Source organism: Scardinius erythrophthalmus (genome assembly GCF_964197995.2).
Source record: "Scardinius erythrophthalmus genome assembly, chromosome: 19".
In the NCBI taxonomy this organism is placed as follows: Eukaryota; Metazoa; Chordata; class Actinopteri; order Cypriniformes; family Leuciscidae; genus Scardinius; species Scardinius erythrophthalmus.
The window spans coordinates 13,370,703-13,384,317 of record NC_138239.1 but is presented as its reverse complement, the minus strand read 5'-3'; the positions used below and the strand labels follow the sequence as shown (position 1 = coordinate 13,384,317).

At 38.6% G+C, this 13,615-nt stretch overlaps 1 protein-coding gene across 6 annotated transcripts in view; it reads right to left on the bottom strand.

Annotated features, from left to right (window-relative positions):
* The window catches only part of esrrga (estrogen-related receptor gamma a), a 168,852-nt gene that overhangs the window by 57,985 nt on the left and 97,252 nt on the right, over window positions 1–13,615 (bottom strand). For 2 of the 6 annotated variants that reach the window (XM_081347596.1, XM_081347597.1), the window contains exon 2: window positions 6,551–6,679. The exons of the other annotated variants lie outside the window; for them this stretch is intronic. In XM_081347596.1, the coding sequence (XP_081203722.1) occupies window positions 6,551–6,679 (129 nt within the window). The remainder of the gene's footprint in view (window positions 1–6,550; window positions 6,680–13,615) is intronic. 6 annotated transcript variants of the gene reach the window in all.

Below are 13,615 nucleotides of genomic sequence, written 5' to 3'. Positions count from 1 at the left end.
TTCTCTTTCTCTCGCTCTCTTTCTCCTGCTCTTTGAAATTCTATGACTCTATTAATCCAAACCTGCAATATTCACAACTCTCTATAAATTCAATTGTCAGATGGTAGATTTTTATTCTAGGCCGCACTTGAATCCAAAATTAGAGGCAGTAAAATTCACATTAGCTCTAAGAGAAATGGAATTCTAAAGCCTATATTTTAGAAGAAAAGAAAGCCCTTTCCGACAGAGAAGAGACTATTTGAGAGGTAATGATTTTATCTGTTTTCACCACTGCCTGGCGCCGAGCTTCAATCCCACAGTGTGCCATTAACAAAAGGAGTTCTTATGCTGAAAAGCAGTGGAATTTAGTTTAAGCTTATGAATGGAAATAATAATCGTCAAGTGGAAGGGTAGAAAAAAGGCAGGCAATAGTCAGCCGAGAGACAAGATAAAAAAATGTAAAAATACAGCACGAGACATAATCGGTTGTTCTTTATTGTTAGGGACATTATTGTGATTCGACATTATAAATAGTGATCGAGTTGGTAAATTTCTTGTAAATTATACCACCTCATTGTGTTAAGGTTCTAGTTTAAGTCTGTGACTGGGGCAAAATAAAACGAAACGTCTTTTAAAACAAGCAAAAATAAATCAATTTAGGTTTTCTACTGAATAGTGTTGCTGTGAATTCTGCTGATTTAAATAAGTAGACATGGTAAAGTTCTAGTTGGCTAAAAAATTGCAAGAATGCTTAACAGCCTTTGAAGCATCAGAAGGGCTGGGTTGAAAATTCTAAACTAATTTAAATATGCTTTTTTATTTGTATTTTATAACGGTCTGTAATCATGATCAATAATTATCAAGTTTCGGTAATGAGAAAAACTTGACAGAAAAGTCACTTCCTGTCATTTCCAAGATAGTAACACAAAACATCTCAGATGTGCAGTCACTGTACAAAGGACAGAAGTGTATTCCTGATCTTATCCAGACATCAAATATTTAAGCCGTCTATTTGTTGAAAGTTAAAATTCAAAGTGGATCTGTGACCAAAGACATTATTGTTTTCCTTTTGTTTTCCTCTAGCTGTCGACTCTCTGTTGTTTTATGTGCTGAGGCGAGGTGTCACAAATCAGCAGGAAAACAATTTTGGAAAACACAGCCACTTGGCAATGACAAGGTGTCATTAGCCTGTTTGATCCAGTGCTCTGACAACTATAGAGGCAAACATATAATCATTGCATTAAGGTGCAGCCACTGAGAGTTTCTCTCTCTCTCTCTCTCTCTCTCTCTCTCTCTCTCTCTCTCTCTCTTTGCCGGAAGCAGTAAGTCTGTGTGATCATGGATAGCTGGAGGCGGCACAGTCTGCTAAATGCTGGAAAAGAACTGCCCATGAGAGCTACTGAATGTTTAGAGCCGAAGATGTGTGGGAAATTGTTTTAGAAACATAATCTTTATATTATTAGTGGGGTCCAAAAAGTCTGGGACTACCATTGAAAATATGTATATATTTTTCCTTCATTTAAATCTAAATGCTTTAGGGTTTTATATTTAAAAAAAATTGAATTGAATTAGAATTTAATTGAAATAGAAATATTCAGTGATAAAGTAAAAGGTGGTAAAAGTAAAAAAAGAAATTCTCAAATTTATTTCAAAAATTATTGTTTTCACTTTTTATTTTTTACCTGTCATGCTAATGACATAATATAGACTGGGGGGGGGGGGTATTTATACAGTGTACATTATTGTACTCCTATTAATAACTGCATTTAATTATAAAAAAAAAGAAACCTAAACATTTGTTTCACTATAGAGTGAGTTAAAAGCACATTTGCCCTAGAGAAAGCTGTAGGATATTCAATTAAACATTAAAAAAACAGGAACTGATCTGCCTCTTTACAGAAGGGATACTGATTTCTCTTGTTCCCCAATAAGAAATACAGACGTGCCAAACAGGTTGCCTTTTCCGGCTGTATGGGCAGATCAATTGTTATAACATTACTGGGTTGGAAAGTAGTAATTCACTTCATTGTCGATGGACGCCTGCAAAATAACACCTCTGATTACATGCAATCAATGTGATAATGACAAAAACACATTTGTACAATGGAGCGAGCTGCCGTAAAAATGCCAGCGGCGGGCCAGTGGAGATGAGGAGCTAACGCTCTGCTGTGTAATAAATACTAGAGGATCAGCAGCCTGATACAATAGAGTAAATGTAGAGAGATAAGAACATATATTTACATTTAGCAAATTCTTTATGCAAATGTAAATGTATGGGGGGAGGGGGGTAGACAAATTAAAATCTTTCAATAATGTATTGGCTTTCTGTTTTATCCATTTTAAATTTCATTTAAATACAAAAAATAAGAATGTGCTGTTCTCTCTCACTAACAACAGTGCAGGGTTAAGATGTCCAAACCCGATAAGAGTCATGTGTGTGTGTGTGTGTGTGTGTGTGTGTTTGACAGTCCCTGGAACACTCGTAGATGAAAATCTTGATGATTTAGGTCATTTTCCTGTGCGGGCAGATAAGTGTTCTGCTTTATCAGGTAAGATGTCCCTCTCAACAGCACAAACAACACACATATACACTCACATGCATATATTGTTCTGTATGCATTTTGTTTTAGTATTATTTGTAAGAATTTCAGCAAAAAACTGCCAGTCTAGCTGAATCACTGTCAATGTAAGAGGTCAAACTAGAGTTTGAAACACACAAAACAGGATTTGTGAAGTTTGATGTGATCATTATTTCATTATCTGAAGTTATTGCAGGTAGGAGCCAGCGATTGCTTCTTCGGCAGTGACAGGCCCTAAAGAACAGGGCAGAGTAAATAAGCTTTGGCATTTTTCAATAAGCAATACGCTTAAAATCACTGCTTTACCGCTGTTGGAGCGCAACACCCATCTATTCAACCCCAACAGGACATGAGAGCAGATAAGCGAGGATGAGCTGCAGTCTCAAAGAAATGAAATTGCACGTAAATATAATAAAAAATAACGGGACAAAAAAAAAAAAAAGGAGATTAAAAACACATTCTATTAAACAGATGGTTAAAGAGGATTTTATTCCAGGAAATATGACAAGCGTGTAAAAGAGGTGCAGAGAGTGGGGGAAAAAGAGGGAGGGAGAGAGAGAAATGGTGGTTGTTTTTTGGTGAGTGAACCGGTGAAAGCCATGTCTTTAACCAGATCAGATTCTTGAAATTGGCTGTCAAGGCAGGATTGTCCTGAGTTATAGCTGTCTATCACCCCCGCTCACATGGAGACGCGCCGAGCTGCTGTCGCCTTCCCCTGCCGCAAAGCATCTTAAATTTTCAACACCACCATCTGTTACAAAATCTAATTCACATTCGGCCCATAATCGGGTTTACCTCTGTAATACCCGTTCTGCCTCTCTCTCTCTCTCTCTCTCTCTGCACGGAGCCGGTCCCCAACCCTGAACGAAACACCCTCCATGTCTACAGGCACTTTCATTAGGGTGAAAGAAAAGGCGCAAATAGTCAAGTCATTTTTCAGCATCTTTAATGCATTGATGATCAAGATTGTAACATCACTCTACCTTCACTGACAGAACTACCACAGCTATACTATTGCTTAGTATCCCTTATTAACATAGTTGTCAGAGACAATAATAATGTATTTATAATTTACTATGTATGTGTTAATATAAATAATTATAAATAAATTATAATTGTCTCTGACAATATATATTATACATGTGTGTTTGTGTGTATTGTAATTATTATAAATTATTATTTTCATATAAATAATAATAATTGCAATAGATCAACAGAATATAGCTATACATATTATAAAAATAAAACATTATAATCAATAAGAATAAACATTTAAAATATAAAACCAGTAATGATAATAGCACTACATTTTCATTAAGTACTGCTAATGTGAAAACTGAAATATATATATATATATATAAAAATTGTTACAAGAATATCATAACTATACTTATATTTTTAATTATTTTAAGGTATCAATAGTATTCACAATAATATCAATATTGTTTTGTCATTATTCAAATTTGAAATAAACTGAAAAATGTCATACAAACACCACATCTATCACTAAGACACAACATTTCAATAAAACATCCAGCTATTTCCAACAAGTGGTCCCTGACCATCACATTCGGCCCCAAGACTCCTGAAAGATTTTACGTTTCAACACTACAATCTAAAACACCTAAGTCTAATAATCCTCCCAGTTATAAACCCAAAAGCCCTTCATTTCCCATCTGTGTTTAGAGCAATCTAGTTTATTACGCAACCCGCTAAATTTACAGTAACAAGCCGCTCCCTTGACAAATTAATCATTTTCCGAGTATTTGATCATATAAATAAAACAGTGCCTCTGGAGGCCAAGGAGCTAAATCAGTTGATTCCGTTTATCTGGGAAATGGCTTGCATCTGGGTAACAGCTCACCAGCAGATGGAGAGGTTTTTCCCCTGACCCCAGGACCAGGCTTCTGTCTCTCTCACTCCGCTCTGAGATGAGAGTTATCAGCGGAAGGTGTGTGCAAGTGTGTGAGGAAGTGTTGAAGGTGGGTGTTCGCCTATTTCAGTAAAGGGATTTATTTTTCTGAGCAGACTTCCACAAGCGTTCAAAGTTCTCCTGGTTCCCAGCAAACCTGCGCCCTTTTGTATTAATGTATGTTTTTCCCATGAATCTTTATGAATCTTATGCTGGCATAACTGATTGAACTGTAAACAACGTGTGTTTGTGTATCATATGTCTATACATGTGTGCATGCGTGACAGTGCCGGTTTCATGACCATCGCTGCACGACTACATGAATGTGCGCTTACAGGAGTGCATGTGTGTGAATCTATGCGTGACTGACCTCAAATCTTCTGATACAGCTGCTAGTAAAACTCCCTGCCCTGTTTGGCATGTGTGTGTGAATGTGTTTGACATGTCTGTGCCTGGCATTGGAGGAAAATCACCCGCAAAATTGAATTTTCTAAATGCAACGCAGTTGGCATTGCACTCCTCCCTGAATTAACACCACTGATGCACATCTAAGCACCTTAAAATGAATACACAAGATTTCAAACTGTGCTGTGACCAATGTGGATGTTCAGGGTAAGAGCCATGTCCTCCATCTCCCAACATGCTTTGCTTCAGGCCCATGGCGTGACACGGTAGTGCCTGGCAGGCCCGTCTATAGAGAACCACAAGCTTAGACTATGCCAGTAACGTGATCCTGATTGGCTTAGAGCGGAAAAGACTTCTTGCATGCGAATGGAGCCTAATTGGTTTGACCCAGACTAACCTGTTCCAAATCCAATCCTTGTAATACATTTGAGGGTCCCTGTCAAAGCACAGTCATCTTCTTTTAAAAGGTTTGTTAAAAAAAATCCTGCCTTAGGACACACACCTAACAATACCCCAAAAACATCAGTGGAAGACGAGAAAGAGGAAGTTGAGTGTTTAAAGTGACATACAGCCATTCCTACATTACAATTCAATGCTTTGCACACTGTGAGTAATGATATTGTTTCTTTGAAGCACTTTTTTTTTTTTTAATGATGGAATAAATACAAATGTTACTGAAAATTAATTTATATTTCAAAGAAAATAAAATGTACCTTTTGAAAATAAATCAAAGAAGTGAAGGCACTTTTCTTTCTGACCCTTCCGTAACCTCTAAAGTAATAACCATAAATGACCTGAAATTACAACAGTCAAACAAAGACATTTTACAGAAGATGGCCTGAGAGAGAAAGAGAGATAGAGAGAGAGAGAGATAGAAGGGCCTGGTGAGGACTCTTAACTGGTCACATCTGGCTGTATTTTATACGCAAATCAGCCCCCACTAAATCTAGATAAAACTCACTGACTCGTGATCGGAGCAATGATCTTCATACATCTAAATTTATATGCTAATCGGAATCCTTGAAGCATTTAACACATTCCTTTGCATCTGGAGGGGACGACAACCGGCAACCTCTCCAACCTATACCCATAAACTCAACATAAACTTTCCCTATCCATCTAAACCCACAACCATATCTATCTATCTATCTATCTATCTATCTATCTATCTATCTATCTATCTATCTATCTATCTATCTATCTATCTATCTATCTATCTATCTATCTATCTATCTATCTATCTATCTATCTATCTATCTATCTATCTATCTATCTATCTATCTATCTATCTATCTATCTATCTATCCCAAAGCTCAAGGCAGAAACATATGTACAAATGTCCCTCCATCAACACACACACATTGAAAAATAACACAAATGAATATGACCTGATTACTTTGTATCAGTGTTTGGCATAGTTACAGGGCCAGGGAACAGCCTAGGACAAGGTGTTTAGTGCACAATGGGTACGTCATGCAACAGTTACATCCTGCGACTTGACAACAACACGCACAGACACTAGACGAACTAGACTAAGACACTGACTTGAATGAAGCAAGCATGGATAAATAATAGCTGGGCAGGCAAAACACAAACAAACACACAAAGAAATAAAACAATAATCACCAGAACTGATTTTGGCTTTTGATGACACTATTATTGGTCCTTTCCTTACCTTTGGTTATATAGAGCATGTGCATCACGCATGTGACTGGCCTCGATGTCGTATTGCTGTTGTGTTCTCCAAGCGCCGCATTTGGCGTACTTATCTTCGCTATTAACTTGGGCCTTTGATAAATTCATTCTACAACAAAAGGGAGAGCAAGAAAAGGAATAAAAACGAGGGTCAGAGAGATGGACTGAGGAATTCTGATAAAGAACCATTGAGCCATTAACTGCTGACAGACAGTGACGCAGCTCGGCACACTGTGAGACAAAATATTCCTTCTTTTCCTGACCGGCATTCTTCAATGGATCCGCTGTAACTGTGCGTCCCCGCTGAGGATCGGAAGAGGGTAAACCTGGGCTCTTTTGTTAATGCCAGAACCTAATTGAAACCTGCCTTGACGTTTTTAATGCACAGACTCATCAATCTCCTGGCCTCCGATTTAACAAGTTTGGGGTGTCGGCAGATAAAAGAAAGAATCGGGGAGATCAGCGCACGCCCGTGGCCCCTGTACACATCAGGGTGAGAGAGCCTGTAGCTTTATGGAACCCGCCGAATCAGAGGGTTCAGGACGGGTTGAGAAATGGCCATATAAAAACAAATGTACAGGGAAAGGTTTGACGTCACCTGTACGAGTTAATTTGATACACATAGGCCGTTTAGCATTTAAGTAGTGATTCAAGGGCAAAGATTGACGTCTTTACTAATCAAAATCTTGGTTTTAACAAAGTCGCAGCTGCAGGTAATCAGATAAATACATAGAAAACACTCCTTGTGCTTTCTCACAAGAAAACAAAAGACACAGATGTTTTAGGAGTGTCTGTTGCAGACTTACTGTATGTAAATAACCCCTCGCCTTTGTGTTAGTACAGCAAAATCTTTAAACAAACTTATGGAAATTAATTGAGGCAACAAAAGTACCTTAGAAAAACACCTGTTCACATTAACACACACTTCAAGTTCTCAGCTAAAACAACTACCTTTCCATCAAAGATGACAATTTCTGAAACACAAATTTTTGAAGATTCTGAAGATTTTGTACGATAAAAGTAAAGGAAGTGAAGTGGTACGAGCCACAGGCAGTGCGGTTGAGTGTATGAGTCTGCCACACTCTCTAATTAACAGAGGAGGCCCCTAATTCTCCTTCTCCGTTCCAACTCAGCAAACACGTTCAATGTCATTAGAGCTGCACAACCCCCAACTGTCCCCACACTCGGACTGATGAAACTAATCACTCAACTAATGCTGTGCTTCAGCGGCTGTCTGAGAGAATGCAGCCATGAAGATCTGTCGGTCTTCCTGCCATTCTCTTTCTTAGGCTCTCGTCTTCCTTTCTGTCGATCTGTCTGCGATGAAGTTTAGGCATTTCTTGCTTTTTCTTTTTCTTCAAAAAATCTTGCACTTTCATCTTAAAGTATAAAGTTTAATTGTATCTCTTTTTTTGCATTGTAGTTTTAGTATTTATTGGAATTAGAAGCCTGATCAATTTCTCAGTAACTAAATCCCATTTAGAGAACATGAAAACCACAAAAAATGCACAAACTTCAGGCGCCGTTTCATTATTTCAGAAAATAGTATGTTGTGAATGAACAACAGCGATTGTCAAATCATTTTGTCGCAATCATTGCTAATTTGAGAGTTAATTCTGGAGAGCTTCACTTTAGAGTGTGTGTTTACCTCATAAACAGTGGGCAGAAGAGCGTGTGCTGTGTGTGTGTGAGTGAGGCTGAAGAGCCAGTCAGAGCTTAGTGGAAAAAAAGCAACGCACACACACACACACACGTAATGTGTTGGCTTTAGTTCTGGGCGAGTGAGCGGCGGAATCGATAAGCCCCACATCACACACGCCACACGGCCTGATACACTCCTGTTTCTCTCAACTCTTTTTAACGTGACTTTACACACAAACACACTACTGCACTCCCAATGCCAGCGGCATTAAATATCTGTCATTAAGTACTGGGATGCTCTCTAAAGCAGTGTGCTATTTTTTTTTTTTTTTTATTCCCGACAGGCCATGCTGTATATAACAGGACACATCAGCAGCAGACGAGGATGAAAATTACATCAAAAGCCAATAAACTCTTTGACTTTAGTGGCACAATATTAAACATCTGAAAAGAAATCAGAAAGGAAGGTTTGCATGTAAAATAGTACATTAACAATACAGTAAATGCATTTTCTAAACATATTTACATGCATTTCAAGAATATATAAAATCTCTTTAGAAGAATAAGAGATCATCTTAAATGTTTAAATCAAAGTAAACAACACAACACATGAAAAACATGCACAGTAAGAGATGCACATATACACGTACATATACAAACACACACATTTATCTCAGTCATTCTCTGAACACTTCCAGAAAACAAAAATATCTATTTCATCTTGAATGCTAAAGTACAGCTGATATTTCAGAACAGCATATGTGACAGAGCTATGTAAATAACATGGTAATCGTGGCCTCTGAGTATGTACAGTAAAATAGTTTATTCAAATATATGGAAATTAATTAGGGCAGGATTGTTGAGCACAGTCAAAATGTTTCCTTAAATTTGAACTTTTTTTTACAGCATATCCCATTAATCATTTACTTACGTCTTAACTAAAACATTTACATTTTTTTATAAAATAAGGGGGAAAATAAAATAAACAATAAAATAAAAAAATAAATGAAAAAATAAAAACAGACTTAATAATATTATTAATAATAATAATACAAATTATTTTATTTTTTGACATTGTCTGATAATCTCACCACGAAGTCACAATGAAAGCAGATCAATATTATGCTGCATCCACTGAATTACCTGAGCTTTAATTCAAATTAATTCACATAATATTTCCTTTTAGTACATATTATTTTATTAATAATAATAATAATAATAATAAATAATAATAATAAAATTCTTATTAATAACCTATATTATTATTCAAAAATTTCAGTAAGAACTAAAAGATAATTTTCAGAAATAACAGGATGGTAAACAATGAAAGCAAGAGTAACAACGAAAATGAAGTGTCACTTCAGATCAGTGGGAGAAACAGGCGCTTCTAGAGGAGAGAATGAATCTATAGGGATCTACCTGAGCCCATTTCACGCTACTGTCAAAACGCCTAAGTACTGCATCCATGCGGACAAGGATTAACACGCAGGACAATGAGCTGAATTAAGCCAAGAGTGTGTGTGTGTCTGCGTGTCTGTGTTGCAGCCATGCTCTGTGACTCACTCATGTGTTGCTATTCCATCTGTGAATAGTGGGGGTCTGATTGATTAGACAGGTGCCATTCTTTCTTATGCAGGAACGGCCACCCCATGCATGGTAAATGCCATGCCTATTTCTCTCTCTCCCTCCACTCCTTCCTGACAGCTAACCTAGGCTGGTTACTCATATCCTACTAATTACCAAGTACAAGACGGTCCTCCAAACAGCTAAAACACACATGCACAATTAACCATTTACACATGCTTATAAACAAAAACAAATTTACAAATAATTTCTTTAGCAAAATGTTTAGCTATTAAATGCCACACAACTAGCACTATCATGCCACAGAAGCCGCCGGTGGCGGCTTTAAACCGTGTCAGCAGGGATTCTTGTTATTGTACGTCGACGAGCACGTGATTTAACCTTTGGGGGTTGAAGGCTGAAGAACGGGACAGGTGGAATTAAATGCGGGCCTCGCACGCAGGGGCAAAACAGGCAGCGTGGACGGCCACACAGCAGATGGACTGTCAGCTTTAATATGACGGAGCGCGTGCGGGCGCTCCAGCCTGGAAGCATGCGGATCTCTACGGGAATGCAGCCGTTCGCCGCGCAACAGGGGCTGGGAGCAGACGAGAACGGAGCTATGAAGCGCAAATACACCCGTCTGACACTTCACACAAACATACACAGATCTGCTCTTACATCCCGCAAAGTACGCCAAAAAAATTCGCTTTGATACCTGCACATACATGTGTGATGCAACTGCACATCTAACCCCGAGTTTAAAAAGTGCCACAGGCCACAGTCAGGTACATGCATCCCCTTTCTGGAAAAATTACAGCACATAAGCAGATTTGTTCAGAAGCCTCCCATCATGGATCGCTTTGATAATCTACAGCAGGGCGAAATAACACTCGTTTGAATTAACTCAGACAAGCTTTTTCGCATTCTAGACGAAAAAGAAACAATAGCTTCTGTTTGCATAAGCGTTTCCAAGGGACACGTTTAAACAGGTTTTAAAAAGTCATGTTAAGCAAACACAGAACGATAATGCACATAAATATGCTGAAGAAAATGACATAGATAGGCTTGATTTAGCGGCATTTGAATTTCTAATGAAGCACATTTCTCTAAGGATTTCTTATTTGTGGGAAGAATTGGCCTGAGGGTGAGCATATAGATATTAATACATCTGTTTGCGACATTTTGAAAAATCACTTTTTCTAAATATCCTGACTGAATTAATGCACTAAAATAATTCAATGCCATGCAAAAAAAATTGATAATAGAGAAATAAAATGATTTAAGTATCTGAACAGTGCTGAAGTTCAGCGATTCAAAGAGATGTTACAGTCCAGAACAGCCTCCAGAAACGCTCTACAGCTGACTGCATGGAGTCAGGCCTTACACGGTACGCATCATACTGATCTCATCACACACACACACACACACACACACACACACACACACACACACACACACACACACACACACACACACACACACACACGTGATGTATGACAGGAGAAAGCGCAGAGAAATATTTCACTGTCATCCGTCACCCAGCTGGGCGATTCATTTCCCTTTCTCTGCTACAAGACCATCACAATTTCACAATTTCATTGAAGACCAATGGAGCTAAAAGAGATTCAAAAATCAGTCCGGATCTACACCAGTAGAGCTGGAAAAACTTTACCCATCTGGAATTTGTAACATCCTGTACTTTCACACCTATGTATATTAGACACACATGATCATTAACAGACAAATGCAAATGCTCGTATCTCTGTACCATAAAAATTGCCATCCTGGTTTTCATCTTATATTCTACAGTAATTATCATTTTCTCCTATCACTTATATACTGTCCTAGTCTACTTCTAAAATAATTTTATACTATTGTATTTTTTACAAACAAAAGAGAAAACAGAATCAGAAAAGCTATCCGCATGCCGAGAGACAAACGGTGAGTCTGCTGGGAGCTGGTGGAAAACGCAGTGGCTAAAAGCACTATTTTTACACCCTTATCTAGCCCTCGTGGACCCTCCTGCTTCTGGAGTGACCACACTCCCTATTGACCTGCTGTAACTGTATCCTACAGGCTCTCAGCCGGCCCGCGCCTGCTCTGCCACTCTCTGGCACGCAGCAGGCCGAATCATTCGCAAAATAAAGACAGGAGCAAAGGGGAAATGAAGGTCTAAGAATTGTATTTAAAGAAAAGGATAAAGCACGAATGCAGGGGTCTAATCGCTAATGGCAGTGGGTCGTTTTTTGACGCACACGAGCGAGTCTCAGCTGGCGTGGGCCCTGTTAAAACCCATATTCAACTTCTCGTAAAAAAAAAAAATAAAAATGCCGCACTGCATTCGGAAAATCCTGATGGATTGATGCATAAATCACACAAATTGACAACTGCATCATCAGGCTCCTGCGCGCACGGCCGGCCGTGTGTTTTCATGTGCACGGCACCTGCGTGCGACCGTTTCACACGAGTGTGTGCGTCCGTCCGACGGGCCACTTATTGCACTTTTCAACAAAAGGGCAAAAATATAGCTTCCCTTTTTTCCTTACAGCCCCCCCTCCGGCCTCTCTTTTCTCCTGAATGACAGGCCGCTGGAGGGGCCGGGAGGGAGGGGGGTTCTCTTTTAACTGGAGTTAACTACCCTTGGAATGCCTCAGACCCCTTCAAATAAGGGGAAGTGGCAATGCTCTGTCTCCAATAAGCAGGACAGCGTAAAGACAAAGAGTGTCCAGACAGTAATCGACAAGGGGCCACGGAAAGAGAAAGACATGCAGGACGAGCCACGACACCTCTCACACAGGGGAATGGGATGGAGCCAAATCAGGGCTGAACGGCAACAAAGGCCTCCCCGCACACACACACACACGCCACACATGGCAGAATAAATAAATCTGCGCTGTGCATATTGACATCATTTGACAGATGAATTAAGTAAATGATTTTATAAGGAGATTAAATGGAATTTAATTTACACAATCTCTCTTTATTCCTGCTGATCCCAGCCTCTGGGGTTTCATTCGCTTCTCGTACGAGAGAGAGAGAGAGAGAGAGAGAGAGAGAGAGAGAGAGAGAGAGAGAGAGAGAGAGAGAGAGAGAGAGAGAGAGAGAGAGAGAGAGAGGGGAGTACGGACGGATGGAAGGAAGGAAAACGCAAAATCAAGTTTTCTTCAAGGGCCACAGGGGGGGTTTGGTGTTTTAAAATCATCCGCAAAAGCGACAAAAGGTTGAACACGCATGAGTGAACGCTCAGACACCTTCTGCACGATTCTGAGCTGAACTATTCAGCCCACTGCAGGCCAGCAGTGATTTTACACACATGACACCCGCACTTCCAGTGGACATTCACACTCTATTGCCTTTAAAAAGCTGACTGCTGGCTTCCGGTGAAATTAAAAAATGTCAAGCATTAAGCATTGATGTAATTTCCTTCCTCTCCTTTTTGCTTCAAAATGGTTTCTTATACATGTACATTCCAAAAATTTTGTAAAGGTTTTGAGTAAAAATTCAAATGTGAACAATTATAAAAAGCAAGCATGTAATTTTATGACAATCGTTTTGAGAAGCTTAATGATTTTCTTCACGTCAATTTGGAAGTCTTATAAATGTCCTCATTCATTCGTTTAACAAAACTGAAAACACGCTGAACAATCAAAGTTGTACACCACATGTGGAAAAACGGTCATTTTTAAAACAAAATATATAGTGTATAAAACAATTTTTAATTTATTAAAATATATTTTTTGTTTAAAAAAAAAACTGTTTACAAAAATTCTTCATTTATAAAAATAAAACAAACTAATCAAAATAATTTGATAAACTAATATCTAAATAATAATAGCAA